Below are 24,561 nucleotides of genomic sequence, written 5' to 3' on the forward strand. Positions count from 1 at the left end.
ACTAAGAATAGTGGGTTTTACTCATTCAAGACGGATACCCCTTTTGGTGTTTTAAGCATTATGTTATAACAAAAAAAAGCTATGGAAAAATAGCAGATCTACCAGCTCATAGCGCGGCACAGAGTGCCACACTACGAGCTTGTAGATCTTGTTTTTACGTTTTAACTAAAATCTTCTGGGAGGGTTGTCCCGTAACAACATACAGATATTTCACTTCAGTGATGCTTGCGGAACTCGACTACGTCTCGTTCCTGACCGCAACACTGTCGTGGCAATAATCACGTTAAAACACACCCTCTCGTGTAATATTGCTTAAGTCACCCACTGACTGCTTCCGAAACATCTAACAAATACTGAGCAGACCAGAAGGGGCGAGGGAGGGACCATGTCCCACGTCAAATCACGAGCCTGCAGCGTGGATTACACTTAACAGTTTTTATTTGGAATATTAAGACAATGAAGCATAAGCCAAGCACCAAGAGTGACAGCTACACGTGTCGCATCATACGGCTCTTAAAATGAACAGGGTTATACTGGAAAGAAACGACTGGTTTTTTTTTTCCTTTTACTTGTAATTTTTTTCCATTAAACAGTGAAGCAGATACACGGAACAACAAAGACACTGAAATGTGAACATGATTATGTTTTGTTTACACTCTCCAAATCCTACCTTTCCGGCAATAAAAAAAAGAAAGAAAAAAAGGGCAAAAAAAAAAAAAAAGCAGAAAGTAATGGAACAGCGATATTCGTCTGACTAAAGTTTGGTTCGCCCAAGTGGCTGGAGCCCTGGATTTGAGGGGCTCTCCTGATTGGTCAGAAAACGAATAAGGCGGTCTCTGGGAACATCAGCGGCAGCTGTAGAATGACAACCATTGGTTCCCATCATCATTGTCAAGTCCTGTTGCCTCGGCACCCGCATCCTCACAGCAACCAATGTGCACGTTACAGCATTAAAGTGACTGAGGATTGCAACCACTGTTACAGTACACTCCATTTGCATATTAGGGAGAAGTAATAATGAAAAATAATAATTATTTAGTCATACATCTTTTTTTTTTTTTTCTTTTTAAGTTTTCTTTCATTTTTTTTCTTTTTTTACTCTATCGTGTTTAGATATAGCACTTAACCCAGCTTTCCAAAAAAAATATATGGGAAACATGATAAAAAAACATTTGTTTAAAATTAGTAATTTTTTGTTTGTTTGTCTGTCCTCTAAAAGCAGAAACCATGAGCCGTAGCAGAGGGGCTGGGCTGGGGAGGGGCACCGTCCCAGACCTGCTTCCACCAAGTGGAGCTGTGGTTTGAAGGGGACAGGGCTGGCCAGTTGCCCTGCCTCACCGTCCCATCCAAACCGGTTTGAAGGGGACAGGGCTGGCCAGTTGCCCTGCCTCACCGTCCCATCCAAACCGGTTTGAAGGGGACAGGGCTGGCCAGTTGCCCAGCCTCCCCATCCCATCCAAACCGGTTTGAAGGGGACAGGGCTGGCCAGTTGCCCTGCCTCCCCATCCCATCCATACCGGTTTGAAGGGGACAGGGCTGGCCAGTTGCCCAGCCTCCCCGTCCCATCCAAACCGCACCCAGTGGTTTCCTGCTACAAAACATGGCTCTCAATAGTGCAGCTAAATAGTGTCGTTCTAACAACGATAATAATTATTATTATTATAAGTTCAAAATAGTTAAATTCACGATGTTTTTTTTGTTTAGTTTCTTTTTTAGCCTCTTCAGAACACAAAATATTACATGTAAACACCCATCTTTGTTCTTCCCTTTGTGGGGGTTGTGGTGGTGGTGGGGGGGGGAGGAGGTGGGGGTGGGTACACGGAGAGGGGGTGCTGGCTTAACGTGGTCCATGTTTAAGTCCGTAAGGGAGGGATGACAGGGCGTGATATCATAGTATCTGGGGGTGGGGGGGGGGCAACGCAAGTGTCAAAAAGGTGAGTGTTCGCAAGAGTTTTGTCTGACTGTGCAGCTTGCACGTGACGCAGACAGTCGGTGCACTACAGCTGAATAGAATGTCCATTCACCAGTTTATTACATCATTCATCATACATACTATTTTTATTTTAATTTTTTTTTAGCAATATAGTTATTCTCCAACTCTACAAGTCATATTATGGCAAAAACGTGCTACAGTTTAAAACTTCAGAAAACTTCCCATAGGGAAAACTGGAGTTGAGAGAGTCCAAGTCCTGGTTGGGACTTTGCCTTGCACTGGGGCGGGGCCTGCCTGAGAACGAGAACTGGGTTGTCAAGGTGAAATTTGGGGACGGGGGGACGCAAAACATAGTTCATAGGGGTCGCCTGCCATTACGCCTCACAGTCAACTCTGCATCCCCTCTTATGTGGCTTTGTCCGCACACAAGCGCACGCACACACACACACACACACACACACCACCGAGGCACGGTGGAGAAAACACTTGAACTGTCAGGTTAAAACAACATTGCTTGTAATGCCTGAACACAAATGAAATCCAGGACCACCACCATCACTGCTCCTTTTCCTAACACGTTTCCACACCTTGAACAAATACACACACACAACACAAACACACAATTAAAGTGCCATTTTACCTTCAGCAAATCCCCCGCCTCATGCTATCCCCAATGCAGCCTAGTTTCCCCACTGCAGGAAACCAGTGCACTCAATGGGGCATTGTGTGAGCCAGGCGCTCACTCTCCTCTCTTTAATGCTAACTTTAGCCTAACATCTCCCTAACAGGGCTGGGTGAAGTGTGTGTGACTGTATGTGTGTGTGTGTGTGAGAGAGAGAGAGAGAGAGAGAGAGAGAGACGGGTGCTACAGCACAAACAAAAGGCCCTAAGTCCAGTTTTTACCACGTATCCCCGCATCAGCAGGGTGATGTTGAGGATGTGGTCTGGGAGAAGAGAGTTATAGGGAAAGCAGAAGAGTCACACAGCACCCATTAGTCAACAGTGTCCCTTTTAGTGCCCGGTAAATTTAGATGCTGGAGGGGTAAAATTAGCCTGTGATTAGCACCCGCGGGTTTGGGTGGGGCACTGCCAAGAGCTGCCTGCCAGCACTAGGCCGGGTCATGATAGACAGGTGGCATAGAGGAGGAGAGAGTGTATGTGTATGCGTGTGTTCAAACAGATATACCATGTGCAGTTGACATTGCAAATGCAAGGCTCGAAACATATAAGTGCACATGCAAGCGACTTGAATGTCATCTTCTTTCCCCCCTAAATAATTATCCAGCCCTTCTGTGTGTTTTCTTTTCTTATTAATACACATGGGCGATTAACATGCAATATTCAAGCTTTCTGGAAAACAAAGTGCAGGGAAGGGGGAAATATTTCAGACTTCAAAACGCAAGCTGGTGTTGTGTGTGTGTGTGTGTGTGTGTGTGTGTTCTGGTGGGGTTCAGTGAGTGTGGGACTCATATCTGCAAGATGTGTCATGATTCCACCGTTAGACCCGCCTATCCCAATTGAAACTAATCAGTTTGCCTACAAATCAAAACTGAAGTCATGCCGTCTTAGTGTAGAAAAAGAAATAGCTTTATGAACTTCCACATTTACTATAGCTTGCAATTAAAATACCCTAACATACACACCATATATGTTCTGAAATGTTTTAATTGACAGGAATACGACTGTACTTCAGCCATGCTAACAAAGACCAAAGCGCTCCATCATTCATCATGGTAAGTATTATACGTTTCTGAAGCACATAAGGAACAGCTCCTACTACAGCATTCCTTATTAACACAATATTGTCCTTTATTTTATTTTTCCTAAAAATAACGACGGCCCATATCTTGAAAAATAATTCTCATCTTCCACTTGAAATTTTTGTTATTGAAATAAATTACTTTTAATCGAGGTATAAAGCCATGGAGATAGCGACAAGCATTGCTAGTTAGAACAGCTTAACTGGTGTGAAAGAGCCTTTGAGAGCTTTGGTCACAATGAATATATATTCATGTAGGAGAGAATAAAAATGCATTGACACATCTGTTGTTCGTGACTCATTCTGATGGGATTCAAATTGACCTTTAAAATGCACACATACACGGATATGCATGCCCAACTCACTCACAAAGTCTATTCTGGATTTTATTTCTTGAGGAGAGTGTGGCTACAATGGGTCATTCCTACTGATTAAGATGCACAACAATGTTGATAAATGATAAATGCACCTTTCTGAAGCCTAACTCAACAACTGTTACCATCAGAAGCAAGGCCACTTGTTAAAAAAAAAGTCACATGAGCAGTCTTTAACCTACATGCCCACCCCACCCTGATCTGCCATCAGGTTTGGGCATCAAATGAAGCCATTTAGACTAGAGGACTGACATGGATTCCAGGCTGACATTGGACCCACTAGAGACAAAAAGGAATTGTTCAAAGGCTACTGGGTACAGAAGCCAAAAATGTGACAAGGGGGGAGACGAATGCATGCTTTAGTGAGTGAAAATGGGCATAACAAAACTACTACTAACTATTACACTCAATCCCCTAGCTAAAAAAAAACAACAACATAGCACCACTAAATCTTTTTAGATTAGTATCACTTATTTATTTTTTCGTACACTATTATTTTAGCGTGCACCATGAATAAGGTGAGCTCAGAGCTCATGCACCTTGTCTTCACCGTTCTCTTCAGTCTCATTTAGTCTGGAGGTGCCGTGCTGGGGCATTTCATGCACCATATTTTCACTGAAAAGTGAACTGGAACGAGATTTAAAAAGGAAAAAAAAGGGACAGCTTTCTAAAAAAGGCACAAAGGTTACAAGTTGTATTTTCTCTTCGTGATGCAAACTCTCCATGGAAATGACAAAGCCAGCCAGCATTATGCATGTCCTAGACCTAGGTCATATAATGGAGTTCATTCAGATGAAACAGTTAGGTTATATAATCAAGACAACTGGGGGAAAGTTTCTAATGCCTCCGAGAGTTCAGGGCTAGCCTACTACAGTCAGACCCTCCAATACAACCGTGCAATGACTGCATGTCTTGGTGGGACCTGACAAAACAGAAGTGAAATGACTACACAAACAAACAAACTCCCAACAACTACAGAGAACAGACTTGAGATTTTTCTTCATTGCATAATGCTCTTTTTAAAATTATAGCTACAATCCGTACTTTTTTTTTTTTGCAATGATGTACAAACTGCCAACGAAGATGGCAGTTTCCGCTGGCAGTTTTCCACACCATCATCCGCTGCACCATCAACCAGTTGGCCCAGCTGTCACCAAAGTGAGAGCAGGACCAAATTAGCCATCGGGCCCGGGGGGCCCTTGGCTCTCAGGGCCCCTTCGAAGAAACTGGACCGTGCGGTACTGGCCCTGAAAAGGGCTCTGGGGACCCTTCATTGCCTGTTGATTGCGTTTGAAAAACACTATGGGGGACCCTAAAAGATTAATCAGCCCAGGGACCCTCGTAGGAGTCAATCCGTCCCTGGTTGAGTAGTATAGTATTATCATTATCTACCATACAGAGTAGTATAGTATTATCATTACACACCATACAGATGTATTATTATATATACATATATACAGACAAACACAATTGTCTGTATTAGTCAAAGAGCACTACACACTGAAGAAAAATAATGCTGCCATTTTCCTGGAAGCTGCAATTCTCCACCAACGGGATGATCCCGTTTGTGAGGTCAGCCATCCTCTGTATTCTAAATGTTTCAATGTATTGTATCGTGTATCTATTGGCCAATGGCAATACTCTCCTTCTAAAAACGCAGAGTAATCTAGTAAGAGTGGTGTCACTAGCGTTGACTCCCATTGTAACAATGGAATGCGGAAGTGCTCATTCAATCTCAATGGGATAGTTCCAATGTTTGGAACTATAGAGGGTATGCGTGACATCATCATCATACCCAGAAGTTATGCATAAAACTACTTTCTGGCCTTGATAGCCCATACATCCAAACAGAACAGTCCTATCGGATTGCATTAAACGACATTAAACTCAGTTTGCCATGTCACTTTGCCACTCTATTTCCCATTCACTTTATGCATGTGCATACCCTCTATAGCCCATAGCACCCCACTTTGCGGCGAGATCAAAGCGTGTCAGCACTCTCTTACTACATTACTCTGTAAAAACCGTAATCTTAGTAACAGTAGTCATTAACCACTTACACTCGCCGCAGCTCATAGATCTGCCATTTTCTAATTTTTGGAACAACTGCCTATAATGAATCCCAAAATAGGGACTGGCTGAAGGTGGTTAAGAGGGGGTGCCGGTTCAGCTTTTTCCTTATTAGTCTTCGCCTGCCACTTGGTGGGTCAACATTTGTCTCGGCAATTCTCAATTCTGAAATGGCTTGATGGAATTCCTCGTTCAAACCGGCGGGCTTTACAGCTATAGCTGGCACAATGTGTGACTACCAGATGAAGACTAATTACACTCAAAGTATCCCTTCGAGTGTGACCGGCGTGACAGAGGCCACTCAAAAGATTACCAGTGTGAGGAAGGCGGGGTCTAATTCTCACCAAAAAGCACCAAAAAGCCACGACACAAGACTGTTTGACAGTAGTAACCCTTGGAAATAAATCTCAGAAAGAGTGTGTGTGTGTGTGTGTGTGTGTGTGTGTGTGTGTGTGTGTGTGTGTGTGTGTGTGTGTGTGCGAGTGTGAGTGTGAGTGTGAGTGTGAGTGTATACACATACAGTAACTGCATGCACAGAGTTACAGAGTTAAAGTGCCCGTGGCAAGTGAAGAATTGACAAGACTGCTTTGAAAACTATAATGGCGGCAAGGAGGAGGAACTGTCAAAATCTTTCCGGAAGACCAGAAACCAAGTCTTCCTCCGTAACATCAGTACTGCGTGTGCAGCGGAAAGACCAACTTTAACCAATTCAGCTTGCACCATCATAGAACGCAGTTCGATAAGATTCTGCATACGTCGGCGCAGTACGTAATAAATACATAGTAGTTTGTATAATCTACACACTACATTTCTCTTTGCCCCGTTAAAAGGGCACCTGATGTACTGTCCTGAACTGTGCAGATCCTACCAGAATATGTCCCCTGTCCCTGGCTAAGTTCATACTGCTCCTTATTAAAAGGGAAAAAAAGAAGAAAGAAAACATGGCAAGGGGTGCATCTGCATGGCTGTATCCATGGGACAAGCTCTGACTGCAGTTTTGCTAACAGCGCCACCAGACGCCCTCTCAACCCACCCACACACACACACACACACACACACACACACACACACACACACCTCAAAACCCTTACTGGGCAGGCGCTCTACGAGGCGCTTAGTCAAGCAAAAAAAGAAAGAAAAGAAAAGAAAGCACAAAGTGAACTGTACAACATAGCTAACCATGTGGTCCTAATAACTATAGATTTGGGATGAATAAGGGAAGCATGCAGGCAGGTCTACAGGCAGGTGGTGTTCTGGGATCAGGCAGACAATTAGCACTAAACAGTAAAGAGAAGAGATTTTGCTCTTTCCCGCCCTGTCAGAAAAAGAAAAAAAACCTGTTCAACACTAAAACATGTGCTTGCCAGACAGCGTTATACTGAATATAATCATATGTAATTTTTTTGTGATGTAAGTATTAACTAAAACAATAAAGAGATTAGAATGAATCTTGTATAGCTCGTTTCACCTATAATCAACCCTCCCACCTCCTGTGCCTGACAGAAGAGCCATGTTTGTATGGCTTCTTCTGATTGGCTAATGGGTTTTCAAAAGTCTTCAAAAGTTTTTTTGTACTCCTCCTGCAGCATGTATGTGCGCAGGCCAACAGGGGTCAAGTCCCGCCCCCTATTTGACCTTGAGTGGCGGCTCCCTCTCTAGCCAGCGAACTCGTACTTTCTGTTTGTAGTGATACTCCTTGAGGAAGTCGTGCAGGGCCGGGGGCAGCGGCAGGGCGCCGATGCCGTCGTACGTGGTCCAGCGGCAGATGGCGGCGCGCGCCAGGTGCTGCAGGCCGAAGGGGAAGGTCCGGTGGAGCGGCGCCGTGAGCAGCGGCTCGAAGAACATGCAGGCGCTGGGGTCTTTGTAGTGCTCCAGGAGGCCCGTGACGGTGCTCGAGTGGAACACGCAGGGGTCGTGTGCGTCGAAGCTGAAGTTGTGGTTCCACTGCTCGATGCGCGCGTGCAGTGAGCGGTTATAGCGGCGGAAGCTGACGGAGAAGAGGTAGTCCTCCTGCGCCGAGTCTCGCAGCAGGAAGGTGCCCTCGGGCCGCCCGTCCAGTAGCGCCTCCGCCTCATAGCGGTCCATCACGCCCCAGTAGCAGGGCAGTGCTGTGATCTGCAGCAGGTCCGGCACCAGGCAGTGGATGTAGTCGATCTGCGTGTGGACCTTCCAAGGCCCCGGCTGCTGCTGCTGCTGCTGCCGGCTCGAGTTGCCGTCCCCGGAGGCGTGCCTCTGCTTGGGCCTCCTGGCCTGCAAACAGAGGGTGGTCGAGTCCTCCTCCGAGTCACAGTCCTGGGCCGAGGCCGCCACGGCCCCTAGTGCCTGACCGCCTGCCCCCGACGACCCGGCTGCGGCGCCGCCACCGCCCCGTCCCTCCCCGGAGGAGTCTCCGGGGCAGGGAGCCATCTTTGGTCCCAGTTTGTAAAGAGAGGAGCCCGGCACCGAGGCCTCCAGGGTGTGGATTTGGGCGTTGGGCGGAGGATCCACGCCCTCCTCGATGCTGAGCCTGCGGCGCTCCCGCAGGCGCTCCTCCTCGTCCTCGGGGGAGGGGTGGGCCGGGTCGAAGGCGTCCAGCAGGGCGGTGGAGGAATGCGGGCTGACCGGCGCCGTGTGCTGCTTGATCAGGTGCCACTTGTGGGCCAGGTCCGAGCCGGGGGGGAAGGGGCAGGTCTCTAGCATCAGCTCCGTCAGGTGGATCTTTCGTTTGGAGGCGACGGGGATCTTGGACGAGCGCGAGCGTCGGCGAGGGGGAAGCGGGAGGCAGAGGCCCACCGTGTCGCTCAGCCGCTGCCGCAGGGAGCGAGCGCTGAGGCTGCGCGCTCCGGATACAGAGTCTCCCACGTCCTGGATGGAGCTGACGCCGTAGCGCCTGTCCCGGCGACTCCCCCGCGAGCGCCCCGACCGCCTGTCCGCTTCCAGGGAACTCTGAGTTTTGGTGGAACACGAGTGTTTTTTCTTGCCACCCCACGGAGCATGGCGCGAATAGGAGTCTCTCCGGGCCAGAGGCACACCCCCCGGGCCTCCCCGTACATCCTCCGTGTCCTTGTCGATGGTGATCTCCACTATCTGAGGGATGTCCGACACGCAGTTGTGATGGCGTCGCCCTGCCGCCGCCGCCGCCACCAGCGGAAGCGGCAGCATGCTCCTGGAGGGGCTGGACGCTGCCGACGAAGTGGGCGGGGCATCGGCCGAACCGCCTCCCTGTCCGAGGTCCAGCACGCAGTGGACAGCGTCTGCCTCGACGACACCGCTCTCTCCCCCGGGTCCGTCGCTGTGGAAGAGGGTTTGGCATTTGCTCCTCAGGTTGCTCCACATCTTGCCCACTTTCTCCATCGATAGGAGACCCCGGGACCTGTGAACGAACGAGAGGGGGAAACATCACATCATGTTAATCCATTTTGACCATCTAAAAATGTCTTCTACATCCTGACAGTTTTCTGAAAAAGCTATGTTTCTATGTCAGTGGTTCTGCGATTTTTCAAAAATAGCAGACCTACAAGCTCGTAGCACGCCACTTGGTGGCGCGCTATGAGCTTGTAGATTTGCTATTTTTAAATAGCTAAAGCATAGCATAATGCTAACACCAAAAGGGGTTCCCACCCAAAAGTAAAGTACATAGAATAATGTCCTATGTTTCATTCCCCTGCTCTAGTTGTAATTAGACATTGGGGCAGCAGTGGCTCAGTTGCCAGTTTTGGAACCAGAAGCTTCCCAGCTCGATCCCGCGGGCTACCCCTAAATTGCTCCCGATGAGCAGGTTGGCGCATTGCATCGGTAAAGCGCCTTGGATAAAGGCGCTATATAAATGCCCCAGTTACCACTTAATTTACCATTAGACATGGTGTGAGTGTACCGGGAGGTCTGAGTCGTGAGGTGGGATAGCTGGAAGAGCGGCCGTGTTAGGAGTTGCCAGGCAGACGTGCAGGGACACAAGGCCACGGCTATAAATGAACCCAGGGATCTGCTCCCAGTTGATCTGTTGGTATGTACTGTATTACAGAGCCAGTCTAGACCTGACCAAAACCTTTTCCCTGTAACAGCAGCAGACAGGCCACACACATACAATTCATTGCAGTACCCTGTTTGACAGGGATTTGGACGCACTAGTAGAACCAACCTGCTTGTTTCCAATGATGTGAATTTCAGTGCGAACAGCATAGTTACCACAGGTAACACAGGACAAGCAAACACCACAAAATCTCAAAAAGGATTCACTCCACCATTTCTCCCTTTCATGTCCTCACTGTATTGCATTACTGCTGTTATTTAATGTTTTATGCCTTGCTTTTGCTCTGTAAAGCACTTTGAGCTGCATTTCATGTCATGAAAGGTGCTATACAAATAAAGTTTTATTATTTAACTCATGGCTGTTGGACTTTGTGCATCTAGTTGGAGATAACAGGGCAGGATTATCATTCATTTTTGTTGTATGGTTTACTCGCATCAGACATCCAACCCTGAAAGTTTCCGTGCCATTCAATATTCACTTTGCATCATGCCCACATGACGAGATCTCATCTCCACTCCAGCCAATCTGACGACTTACAGTTTACACATTGACTTAGTTTGTAAGAGAATTAACAAATCAAATGTAATTTTGAGGTTATGTTAACCCATTTAGACCTGAGGACGATTCTACAAATGTCTTCTAAATCCTGACAGTTTTCTGAAAAACCTCATTTCATTGTCAAAGTATTTGTATACAATGTGCAATAAATTGAATCTAATCTAATGTTTGTCAATGGTTCTCAATATTTCATGTGCAAGTGGATGCGCGTGCATCCACTTGCACTCTTATGTGCTTCTTTCAATGGCCTGCATCTCTAAATCGGTGCAATGAATGTTGTTTCTGGTGAAAACAAGGTTTTTCACCACCGACCGAGAGAACAACCGGTCAAGACACCACACACAGCATTTTGTCATTGTAACATCCGGTTACGGATATTTGGCCCTTCAAAATACGGGTTGTGCGCGATAAACCCTTGGCAATGAGCGATATTAGATTAAAGGAGTGATTTGGGTGATTTGGAAAAAACCCTGGTCCGCCCGACAACAAGATGTGCACATGCATGCACTACAGTGGGGGAACATGCGACATGCCAACAGCACACACACCAAGGCCCGCCCCCGCTCTATCCTGATTGGAGGAAGGCTGGGCCACCTAGCCAAAAAAGAAACCTACGGTCTTTTGACACCCAGGGGTTAACTTGGGACAGGGAGGAACTCCTTATATTATGGTCAGCACACACTAGTACAGAGGATTATCACAACAAAACAAAAACATAAGTGCTATTTGAATTAAGTGAAATCACTGAATATAATCCTGGCGGGCAGACGGTTAATACAATTGGAGTGGTTGCATTTGTCTCCCTGCTCTTCTATTGAGACATTTAGATTGTGTCAAAGCCAAAATGTCTCACCTAGACACACAATCTGACACAACTTGACCCGATTGTCAAGATTCAATTCATCCCCTGAGGGCCCTGAGCAAGCATCATGTAGGCTCCATTAGATCAGTGGAAAAAAGAAATGTCAGCATGGGTGCACTGTAGAAGAGGAAAGTTACATAGTGCAGCTTTAAGACTTCACTCGCAAATACTTTTTGGCTTAACATTGGCCACTTGCAGCCAAGGCAGACCTAGTGTCTGAATATACTGACAAAGACAGGACCAACATGGAATTGCAATTGCACATTCAGCTGCAACAGACAGGACTGTGTGGCATGGCGTACATGTAACAAGGCTAGTGCCCAGAACATGACAGCCTATATGCAGATTTTAGTGGAGGGAGTATACTAGCATATAAATGTAACCAGTAAAAAAAGAAATTTGGTTACACTTGTTGTACACTCAAAGTTAGATCGATAAAATATTTTTTTACATAAATAGAATATATATTATTACTGTGTACTACTCCCTCCACCCTTACAAGGACAGGCAATCACTAACCAAACTCATGACGTCCGGGCAAGTACCCTGGCCCGATTATATATTCTAGCCGCCGAGTTCCTTTGAAGATAACATTATGAAACCATCCCCACTTGATGGTCACCAGACATTTAGAATACGGAGAGTCCTGAAACAAACAGCGGCATGGGACAAATCAGCTGCCGTGAAGATGGAGTACGTAGTTTCTCAAGCTGTCAGCCACTAAGCTGCATCACCAGATGTGACATGACTCATTCACTGTGGTTCGTTCTGTGCTCCAAGTTTGTCTGCACACCAGGCCAGAAGGTCTGGAGTGAGTGCAGTGCATTGTCTAGCTTAGCAGTCCATTGGAGGTCTACCCTCTGCATTTTCAGACGCTGAGTTTGAGGCATTTACTTAATGCAAAAGTGACCACAAGCATTTAGGGTAATTTGAGTGCCGAGAGGGGGGTAACAGTGTAGCACAAGGGCAATTGTACTACACTGTAAAATCCTATGTTTTTTGTAACTATGTATGGGGAAAAAAAGCTAGCAGTGCTGGTTTATTTCACTTCTCTGATAAACTTTCATTGTAAAACTTAACCCTTATTGTGAGTGCAAGGTAAATTAATACTCAGGATTTTTGTGTAGATGAAATGGGAGAGAACAGCAGAGGTTTGGTAAGAATTCTATGCGACTCCTAACTCTGTATTACTATGCAACACAATTCAGAGGGACTCCTTCTCCAGAGCCTATATCTCAGTTGAGGTTTTTTGTACGATTTAGATTTTATTCATATAAATATGCTTTTGAAGCCAAAGAATACAGGGCTTTGCCGTAATTTTTTGAAACTGTAAAAGAAAAACCGTATTAATTGAAATGGCTAAATCTAGGTTTAGGGCTCTCTTTCATCTATGTCAAGCAGACAAGCCATCCTTACAACCCAAGTTGGGTTTAAGAAAGACCGGGCTGTACTATCCTACCCTGAGAGTACTACTTCGGTAACATGAAACGTGGCTTTAAGAATCAATCTTGCATCATGTTGACAACCCTTTTCTGCCTTGCCTTCCTTCCAAGACTGGAATTGTGAAGAAGACAGACTGGAATTGTGAGGCTAATGTTATATCGCATCAATCTTGGGAGGATGACTTTTTCCATGTGGGTTGGCATGCTTTATACTTCTGCTAGCTAATCACCTTAACAACAAACTTCCCAATTATAAGACATTGGACAGCCAGCATTTGTATCTAGAAATGTCAAATGCTGTTGTGTGTGTGTAATGACTTTTTTATAGTTCAGGTGATACATGTTACTTGGTCAGACTTAAAAAGTATGATTATAAATACTGCCAAAATAAGGCCACGTGATCAACATTAGCTTCTGTTGCAGAGTATAATTAATCAATATTAGCATTACTACACTAGCAACTTATAGTCCGCCTCATGCACAATTATAAAGCAATTTTAAAGTGTATATCAGGGGTCTGATATAGGCCTGAAATGAGTGACATCAAGGGTCCATGGACAGTGGACGCTACATGGTTCTGAGTGATTATACTACAATTTGGTGCACCATGTATAATCCAATGACCTTCTTCTAGATGACTGAAGGAGAGAAGAGGTCTTACTGGTCGCTCAGTCGGCCAGAGCTCATGGTTCGATCCCGGGCACCACCAACTCAGTGTATGAGTAGAACGGCTTAGGTGCGGGAAGTACTGGGAACTGATGGTAGGTGTGGCGCTCCACCTCAGCAATACATCTCCCAGGGGTCTAGCGCATTGTAACGGGGACAGACTTCCACATGTTACTGGCCGATAGCGACAATAAGCCTCTCCTGACTTACTTCTACACTGGGGACGTAACCGTACGCAGCTACTGTAGGTGTCTGCAACGACAATACGTGAGGAGTTCCGTTTTCTTTTCTTTTTCCAAGATACACGCGAGCTTACGTACGAGTACAGAGCTTACGTACAACCTGAGCGCCGCAGGCGGGTTCCATTGATTTTAGTGGCAGCATAGCACTGCGGAGCCATTTCAGTCCTCATTGTAGCCCGGCCCTTACTATATCAATTCCAGTATATTCTCTTTATTGACTTGCATTGCACGGTTTTAAAATACAAAACCCAGTTCTGAGTTTTTTGTAAATAAAGATAGTGTTGATTTTGTCCTTTAATTTAATTAGGACAAAGATCCAGAAGGTATGCTTCGGCAACCTTATACCAAATGCATTTGTGTGCTAAAAGTGTGACTTTGAGAGCTGTTTCACTGCAAAGTATGACATGTTTTTATATGTACAGAACTAGTGAAAATATCTCACCAATATGTGATGGCAAGTGGCAACACCTGTCCTAAACCTCTACCAAATTAGTTAATTTCAATTAACTTTTACTCACCATCACACTAAGGGATTTCAAAACTATTGAGGCTGTCAATATTATCAATCCATTCACAACGTAACATCATATAATATCTATAACTGGAAATCTGACATAGTCAAAGGTCAAGTTTAGTGACAACAAGCAATGCGGAATGAAACACGCTCACCTAGGTTGCCCTATTGGTGGCCTTTTGGAAAAAGCGAATACTGTAGATACCATAGGTGACATTTATGATCTGTGCAACAAAAAGAAAGAAAAAAAAATCTAACTTGGCATTTTCTTTGTCATCATGTCAACTTTTACACACTTCTGTCGACTAACATAAACTGGTCAAATTATATTGGCGGAGCCACAGAGACTACCAAACATGTCCGTGGCTGAGCTGTGAGTTTGTCCCTGAATGATCCAGGTTTATCCATAGCTCATAGCTGTCAGTGTGACAGAATGACCAGCGGGAGGAGAGACCTGACATGCCCTGCCAGTGCGTGCTACAGGGTCAGCTAGCTAATCTGCCTCTGTCCTAATTAGGATGCTCCATTCTGATTAGGCATCAAAGGAACTCAATGAGCCATCCAAGACACACCAAAGATAATACTGCAAGGGTGAGACCCTTATAAAAAGATCTCCACGCACAGTATCACTACCTTGCGTTTAGTGGATGAACAATGAACAAGACAAATGCAAGACAACAATATAGGCCCCAACTAAGACTGCAATAGAGGCAAATTTGGATAAACAATGACGATCAAAAGAGGATAACAACATACTTCAGTTCACATAATGCCCAGGTCTGCTGTGTGAGCCAGCCAAGGAGCCACGGATGTGAAATTATAACCTGGGTGGGAAACTAAACATTTTTGTCTCCTGTCCACTGGTGGTATTCCAAGTGTGCAGACTTTTTGGATTTCTGGAATAGAAAGGAACCACCGAAGTTAACAATGGTTGATTACCTGATGCTAGTAGACTTAATGCTTACGTTATGCCTGGTGTTAATTTCCACCCAGGTTGCAAAAAGTAAAACAAAAATGAGACCAAGTACTGCTAAGAAGAGTTTAGCCTCGAGGGCGAATAAGCTCTGCTTGGCTAATTAAATTCAAAGTACAGTAATCTGCTAGTAATTTGTGTGAATGCCAACCACTGACAATGGCTCAACCAGTCTCCAACCCATTTAAGGCCCTGCCTCTGAACAGAATTGGGCTACTTCTGCTCTTCGAAAGCCTAACACACCCATTCTCCAGGGATCCTAGTGATCTAAGAGTGGGCTGGAGAGCGGACAAGATTAAGGGAGGAAGCCTTCTCCAGAGTAAATGAGATATTTGTGGTGTCTCACTTCCAGAAAGCCGTGGTGTGGGGTGGCAGGCTTCGTGAAAACTAACTGAAACATGGCATTTCTGCACTCTTTAACACCGGTCACTCACGTCAGATGCCAAACTCTTGATGGCAACTTGGCAACTAGTAAAACGTTGACTGCCTTTTCCCTCATCCGAGTTGAAGACATTAACTATTTTATTTATATGAGAAACTTCTGCATTATGGGACAGCACAGCTGCATGCTCAAATCAGTGGTTTACCTTCTGGCGTTCAATGATGTGCACTATGCATCTTTCTTACTTGTAAGCAGTTATTACCAGATGTGTCATAGTCTGACACTAAAAACGGCTAGCAACCGATGCTCATTTGGGCCAATATGCACCATAGCTACAGTGGAAATCATGTCGCATCAGTACCAACTAAGGTTAGGGCTAATTGTCTATTATTACTAACTAGCAGTTAGCGGTATGTCCTACCAGACAGTAATGCAAGAGATGCAGCTAGTACTGTCTGCTGTTACAAGAGGTTTGGGGCTTGGAGGCCCAACTCATCCCCGGTCACAGTTACGGGGCTAAATGCGTTAGCTATCCAACTGAAGTGTCTTGCAATAGAGGTCCATCCAGAGCCAACTAGCTCTAGTCGAGCTATCGTTTGTCTTCTTATTAATCTCGCTTTCAGACGTGTGGTGTGGCGTTTCTATACCAATAGTAGTTAAAATGTATAGTTGGGGGTTATAAACTAAGGCAAATTGCACATTGCCCAACGTCCCGCAGACGAACTGTCAAGAGAAGTGTTCCCAGGCAGGCAGTAGCTCCGTGTTGCTAGGTTAGCTACTAGCATGCTAGCCCTTTAGCTCATGTCTAGAATGAAGATACCAAGGTATCGACACTTATGTCACAACTAAGCGTCGTGTGGCAGAATTCCTCCGGGCCCTTTTAGAAACACCGGTGTAATAATGTTAAGCTGAAATTGACATTAATTTTCAACCTTTTTTCGGTTGAGGATACGTGGTTTGCGTAAATAATAATTAATAATTGTATCATTAAGGTTGGCAATAATACTAGATAGATTATAACCAAGTTGTGCCCTTATGAGTGGTTGAGCCTTAGGAAAACTTCCACGTGACGTCACTGTCACCTCCTTGGTATCTTTAGGCTTTTACGTTAGCTTGCCCAACTAGCGAGGTTAGCGTGTTAGCTTGTAAGGAAGAAGAAAAAAAGAAAGAAAATCCACACAAAATTACTCGTGAATTAAACGACGCGATGTCGCCGAGGGATGCATAGCAGCAGGGCCACATTGTCATGATCTTAGACAGCCCTTATAAAGGCTTGTTAGAATATCACAGCTTACCCTTTTGTCTTTTAGAAAGCCCTACTCAACAGCTCTCTTTGTCTGCAAAAAATGGCTATCAGGAGGAGAAGTCAGGCACATATCATCATCATCATCATCCCCCTTGCTGCTGCTGCTGCGGCGGCGGCGGCCGTCCACCACGGTGTCCGACCAAACCAAAAAACTACTGCCCGGGCTCGTTGGAGTTGGAGTCGGTTTCATTCCGGATGCTTTTTCAAATAACCAAAACTCGACCAAATTCATTCCATAATAACGGCGTAAAAATATTCTTCATTAAATGCCGCCGCGACGCGACAGTCTGCTCTTTTTCATGGTCGAGTCCTTTTTTTTCTCTCTCCGAGCTCTCTCTCTCTCTTTTTTTTCTCTCGACCCGTGGTCCGTTCCTGTTCCTGACAGCCCAATATGACGACGGTCGCCGAAGCGGAGAAAAGAGCTGAAAGAGAGGCGGACGGACGGTGGCCCCGCGTGGTGCGGGGAGCGGAGCCGGAGTGGCACCGCTGCGGTCCAATGAATGGCGACGTGGGGCCGGGGTCGGGTGACTGAATATTATATCATTTCAAATACATTTATTGTCATTTACATATTTTAGCTGATTATGTTTCCTTTTTTTTAACGTAATTTTTATTTGCAGATAAATATAAACTAGCAGTCACATTGCAAGGGTTCATATTCATCATCGCACGACTTCCTTTAGGCAACTCTTCGGCGGATAGGGAAAGTCCTTGAAAAATGCACGATCTGCAAGCTCACGGACGAAAAGGTTCTCGACGTGCTGTGAGCTTGCAGATTGGCTGTTTTCTCGCCCGGTCGGTGGTACGGGCGAAGTCTAGTCTACCGGTGGCTTTGGGAGTGTGTGGGCGGGACCATAGATATATATGGGCGGGACTCCCTTCGTCGGCACGATGACAGGCATCGACATTGCACCAATGGACGGAGAGACGGAGGATGGAGCTCCTCCATTGGCAGCTCCTTGGAAACGTGGATGTTGAGTTGAAGTGATGCTGGTGTGCATGGTGGTGTTGTCCCGTTAGTATTAGCCTGCCCTTGTACTAAAATTAGTCAAACTTGGTCAAACAAATTTTCAAAAATCTACAAGCTCACAACGCGTCACGAGGCGCAGCGGTGGGAGCTTGTAGATCGACTGGAGTAAAAAAGTGTTATTTTCTATAGTATTTTTGAGGGGCGCCCGCCGCCCTCCTATATACAGGTTTAATGTTTGTGTTTAGTTCAATGTTTGTTTTAAAAACTCCATTGACAATGAATAGAAATGTATGTTTGCTTTTAGTTCAATGTTTGTTTTAAAAACGCCATCTTGTACTACATCTTGTCCCTAACACAAACATTAAATGCCGTTTGTTTTACATCAACATCACATCACCTAATCAACATGAGTTAGACTTTAATATATTAGCGCCCATCACTTCACACGGGTGTGATTTTTAAACTAAGACTATAGTGGAGTGAAAAGTATAGGCTACAATATTTGCCTCTGAGATGTAGGCTAGTGGAAATAGAAGTCAAATTGAAAATGGGAAGTGCGTCATTTCAAGTGCACTGTTGTGACGAAAAGAGAGTTGAGCCAGAAGGCAAAGCTCTCTGTCTACCGAGCAATCTTCATTCCTAGGGCCGATTCAGTATTCACACTCCTATTTTACCGCTGTTTCGGCGCTGTAGTAGCACCGAGTGACTTTAGGACGGTACCCGACCCCCCAAACCTCAAATGACGTCACATTGTAGGCACTACAGAGCCGAACCGACTTTTATTCGGCTCTAAAATAGGAGTATGAATCGGCCCTTACTCTCACGGTCATAAAGTGTCGGTCATGACCGAAAGAATAAGGTTGCGAATACAAGCGGCCAAAATGAGTTTTCTTTGACGGGTGGCTGGCATCTCCCTTAGAGATAGGGTGAGAAGTTTTGTCACACGAGAGAGACTCGGAGTAGAACTGCTGCTCCTTCGCCTGGAAAGGAGTCAGCTGAGGTGGTTCGGGCATCTGGTTAGGATGCCTCTCGGGAACCTCCCTAGGGAGGTCCTCGACGCACGTCCCACAGGGAGGAGACCCCGGGGCAGACCAAGGCGCAGTTGGAGTAAATTCATCGACTCACTGGCCTTGGAACGTCTAGGAATCCCCCAGGAGGAAGTCACTAATGTTGCTCTGGAGAGGGAAGTCTGGAGCACTCTGGTGGAGCTGTTGCCCCCATGACCCGACTACGGATAAGCGGTTGAAGATGGATGGATAGATGGAAGTGCGTCATTTTCACTAAGTGCCATTTCAGCCTCAGTAACTTTTTTCGAAACAAAATATTTTTTTAACAGGATTTCTTTTTTTTTTCTGAAAGAGTTTATGTTCTGCTGTCAGATTCAGCTGTCAGCTTAATCCATTATTCCGATTATTTCCAGGGGGACACATTTTGGACATAACGGGGCATATTTTATGCTAAAGATGGCGATCACTCCTAATGTAATGAAGAATATGGTAGCACATTGTGAACACAGAGTAAGAATTTTAATGCATTTATCAACCATATTTTCATAATCATGAAAATGTATCAGAGTGGACATGTTATGCTTTACCACATCAGTAATGCAACCTAAAATATTGATAAAAAAAAGGCAAAATAAACACTGATACTTTATAGCCTATTTCTTTATATACTTTTGGAAGTCATGTGCTCTAATTGTGTAGACTTCTTGTCAAAAAGTAGGCCTACTATAATGCAGGTGTTTAACAATAATTAAATCTTGATAGCGTAAAATGAGAGTTAAAGATCTAATAAGGACCACTGAATTAAAACCACTGACAGGAGATTTAGATCAGCAGTGACAATTAAGGTCTTGGTTTTGTCATGTCTGTCTGTGTCAGGTCTGTCTGTCACACAGTCGCCATCTGTTGGCCATAATACTTTATTGCAATTTGTCTTATGGCAGGCTTGTGCTAAAACTAATTACTGGAGGAAAGCCTCTAAAGAAAAGAACAAATCATAAGCAGTAGTGTGTGTACTGTGAACGCACGCATGCATGCATGCACGCACGCACGCACACACACACACACACACACACACACACACACACACACACACACACACACACACACACACACACACACACACACACACACACACACACACACACACACACACACACACACACATACACACACACAGGTGAGGAGGGTATGCAGATGCTATGCACAATGGTTGGCGAATGGGGTTACATTGTGATGTCATAGATAGATCTAGCTGATGGTTTACTCTGAAGGGATAAAGGAGCCCGGATTGTCCCATGGGAGAACACACCGTCAGACATGGCTCAGACGAAGACCACAGGCTCAGGGGATGCCCTGAAGAGCATAGAGATCTACTCAGACATGGCCACGGTCAGCTCCAGTGCAGGTGAGCTCATACATGTATTGAAAAGTGTGTTAACCAGTGGTAGTCCCAGTGGTTTCTGACCAGGAGGCCGTGGACCACCAGTGTTCCTCCAAAGGATTCCAGGTGGTCCCCAGCTAAATGATGGAGAGTTTGTAACCAAATGGACCCTTATAGAGTATATCTTTAACTCTTCAGAGTGTAAAAATGAAACCAAATGGACCCGTGTGTAAAAATGAAACCAAATGGGTCCATTTGATTTCATTTTTGCACTCTCAAAAGTTAAATTATTGTTAAACATCTGCATTATTTAATTTACAAGACGTCTACAATTAGATAATGTAAAATAATTATTTTGATCAACGTTTGCCTGTTATCTCTCCTAATGGTATCAACACATACAGCATGGAATTGTGGACCAAATATTCAAGGTTTTCCCCCAGAAAAAGTTGTTGTTACTGTAACTGAACTCGTGTGTTTGGACACTCAGAGTTGCAAATGGATGAATTAACGCTCAGATTATAAAGATGTTATAGTCACTCTGTATCAGTTACTCAGATGAAGGAGCTAATATGAAGACAACTCAGTACACTTTAAAATAAGGTGACAATGCTTTTGGTAAAACAGAAAGGCCACTCATCTAATATGTTTAATAATGGTGTTGAATCTGACAAAGGAATTATTATTGGATTAGTGGCTAACACACTAATTTCAACATTAATTAAAATATTAAAGTTAAATCTGATAAACATATTTTAATTTGTGTTGTATTTAGTGTTTTTGATTTGATTTGATTATCTTTATTTTGAAACCTTCAGGTAAAACAGTAAAATAAGATAAAAGGCTTAAAGAAACATGAATACAAGTCATCCAATTGTCTTTTCCCATCGGCTTCTTCAGTTAAGTTCTTCAGTTCTAGTAGTTTTCTTCTCAACATTGGCTGTTATGTGAAAAGACAATGTCATCTCACTCCCATTAAATTAGTCACTTTGTCAGCTATTGTTAAGTGGTAATCTGGTCAAATCCGATGGTCTCTGGTAACTTTTTCTCAGGAGATCGGCTTTGGCAGCCAAAGCCCCTCTGGCTCTCAGGTTGCCCGATGGCTCTAGCAGCCATAAAAGTTGCCGTAATCCCTCTTTTTCAACACAGCCATCAGTGAAATGTGCTCTGACAAATGTAGCCCACTTCCTGTATGATGTGAACTTAGGGAAAATGCTAAAGAAAACCAAAGGAGACCAAATGAGGCAAGAAACACGAGCTGGTGTTTTGACCCTCGATTCACATTTCCAATTAAAGAGAATGGTTTAAGCTGTGTCCATTCCAAGCACCCAAACTCTTCCTTTTACCCTGAACATAAGTCAGAAGAGTGTTTGTATACAAATGAAACGAAATGGAGGCCCCATTTTGTTCCATTTGTACACTCATTTCAGTTAACCGAACACTGAGTATTTTACTGTGTACTGTAGATATTGGAGACTCAGCCAGGAAGGGGCCTTCATGTGAGACGTCCATGGGAGTTGGAATGGCTAGGCACAGCAGGGCCTACCCATCCCCTGCAAGACGCCGCCATCGGACCACCTTCAGCCACAAGCAGTTGGAACAACTGGAACTGGCGTTTGGACAAAACCACTACCCAGATATCTACTACCGCGAGGAGCTGGCACGCCTGACCAGACTCAACGAGGCGCGCATACAGGTGGGGAACATGAACATCTTATGTACAGGAAATCTATTGAGTACCAAATTCCTGATCCTGACATCAAAACCATCCTTCTTGGGTCACATACCAGAGCCCTCCTGACAAGGTCCCACGTATGATTCCCGGCAATGTCTAGGTGTCCCTGAGCATGACACATAATCCCTAACTATTTAGTTTGTGTGTAATGGTACTCTTTGCATAAATGTATACTTTTTCAGTCATGCACCAACATAAGTCTGGACTTATTTTATTTTATTATTTGTATATTACGTGACTTAATCACACCCGTGTGAAATGAGGGGCGCTGTCATCATACATCATCTCATTCCGGTAAATCACAATTTGCGTCTTCACTTTTCTGTTCTCACTTTTTTTAGCTTCAATATGTACTTTGCTCAACCAATCAAATCATTGCTATGGGGTACGCAGCCAACCACAAGCCAATGTTGGTGTTCAAAAGCTGGGCATAGGAGGAGCTAGCGGCTAGCGCCCCTCAAAAAAGTCTATGGAATTTTGAATGGAGCAAAACCTTCATGAAGCAGTTTTAGACTTTGGTACTCTGCATGGCTGTATGACATTAACATGTTTTAGATTTGTTTTGGAGCGCACAGTGTGTGTGCATTTGTGTCTGTCCGTATGACCATGGAATGTGCTCAGTGGATTGGCTGAGCACGAAATGTGATGTATGATGAAGTATGAAGATGTATGATGATAAAGGCGCCGCTCACCTCACACAAGTGTGATTTTTATTTATTCACATTTTGGTGTCGCTAAAATCAAATTTGACAAACAGAAAAAGACATCCGTTTTAAACTAAAGGTTATATGGATGTGGCGTGTGGTTCATATTTGTTTTGTTTTGGAATGAAACAGCTAACTACTGTATTACTTCACCTATAGCTTTCACTCTGTAAACTACTCAATGTTAAGTTATCTATAAAAGTAAAATTCTCCCTCCACCACCACCAGACTTGAGAACCAATGCCTCTAGACTAGGATGCTATGGAAGGAGGTAGGGCCCGCCTCTAGACTAGGATGCTATGGAAGGAGGTAGGGCCCACACACCATTCCTTTGGTAAATAATTACTTTATTAAGTTAAACGACAATGTTTCGATCTTGATAGATCTTCGTCTAGTCTAGGATGCAACATTGCGCCGTCATAATGTAAGAGTGGCTCTAGAAGTAGAGTAGCTGAAGCAGCCTGAAGGTTACTGATTTGATCCCCAGCGCCTCCCTGGTTGTCTCCACCAGGCCGAAGGCATGGGGAGAGAGTGTGTGTGTGTCCGTCCGTCTGTTAACAGCTATAATCTCCGGCACCGTTAACGCGGTCGGTGCCAAATTTTGCACGCACACTCCCTGGATGCCAACGATGAACCTCTGCCCCAAACTTTCCAGAACGGCCTGTTATAGCGCCACCAGGAGGCCGACTTTTGAAAAACATTCTTTTTTATATTACTCCTCCAGATTCTTTCCAAAAATCCCGCAAATCGTTACACACTATCTCTATAGTCATGTGTTCAAGACGGATCTGTCCGATATTTCATATTCCATCCTAATTGGCTAACATTGGCTTTCAAAATTTGCAGGATTGGCCCGTTTTGAACAAAAAGCCTCAAATCATGAACGCAGCGTGCAATTTACGTGAAATCTTGGCCTGTTATAGCGGTGGATTTTTGCAAAACACATTTTTGGAACAAAATGCCTCAAATCATCCAATTGCCATCCAAGGCGTAAGAAGAAATGGCACCCTTTTCACATTGGCCTATTATAGCGCCACCAGGACGCCACAACCTGACCTGCCCTGGTGGAGACCTGTGCCACGAGGGGCACTTTATCTAGTTTCCTCTCAAGTGTCTTTGAGCAAGACATTGCTCAAGGACACCTTGTATTTGAGCCTTCGCCTTCATTGACACCTTTCGTGTTATGTGAATTTAATGTGCTTAGGAGAAGTCATGATAGTATTTTTATCCAAATGCAGACCATAACATGAAAACAGATTTGTTTGATGATGTGACATTTAATCACTTCAACAGGTGTGGTTTCAGAACAGACGAGCCAAACAGCGCAAGCAAGAGCGGGCCTCCCAGAAGGTGCTGCCTCTGGGCATGATGTCGGGACACGGGGCCCTGCTGGGCGGCATGTGTGTCCAGTCATCAGGAATTGCGCGGCAGTACTACCCCCAGGCCTTGGCACACATTCCCCGCTTCTCCACGGTGCTGTCCCCTGGCGGGTATACCCACCACCCCGTCGGCCAGTGCCCGTGTCCCGCGGTCCAACCGCAGCCAGCGACCCAGCACCACCAGCACGACGAATGGTACAGCCCACTGAGGAGCATTGGAGCTCCGCCGCACACCAGTCTCACATCACCTGTGTTCTCCATGTCAGCTCTAGACCCCGTCTCTCACTGGAGCTAA

At 45.0% G+C, this 24,561-nt stretch overlaps 2 protein-coding genes across 2 annotated transcripts; one reads left to right on the forward strand and one right to left on the reverse strand.

Annotated features, from left to right (window-relative positions):
• Window positions 1–420: 420 nt before the first annotated feature.
• socs5b (suppressor of cytokine signaling 5b) lies at window positions 421–17,474 on the reverse strand. Its single transcript, XM_080782249.1, has 2 exons — window positions 17,080–17,474; window positions 421–9,488 (listed from the first exon to the last, which is right to left on the reverse strand). The coding sequence occupies exon 2, from the start codon at window positions 9,467–9,469 to the stop codon at window positions 7,763–7,765; it is 1,707 nt and encodes a 568-aa protein (XP_080638375.1). The 5' UTR covers window positions 9,470–9,488; window positions 17,080–17,474; the 3' UTR covers window positions 421–7,762.
• Window positions 17,475–20,384: 2,910 nt separating this feature from the next.
• Window positions 20,385–24,561, forward strand: prop1 (PROP paired-like homeobox 1; the record flags this gene model as incomplete). The annotated part of the gene is made up of 3 exons (XM_080782881.1): window positions 20,385–20,472; window positions 21,915–22,144; window positions 24,181–24,561. 3 exons carry the CDS (start codon window positions 20,385–20,387, stop codon window positions 24,559–24,561), a joined length of 699 nt encoding a protein of 232 aa, XP_080639007.1.

This window comes from Protomyctophum bolini (assembly GCF_963924005.1).
Source record: "Protomyctophum bolini genome assembly, chromosome: 14".
Lineage (NCBI taxonomy): Eukaryota > Metazoa > Chordata > Actinopteri > Myctophiformes > Myctophidae > Protomyctophum > Protomyctophum bolini.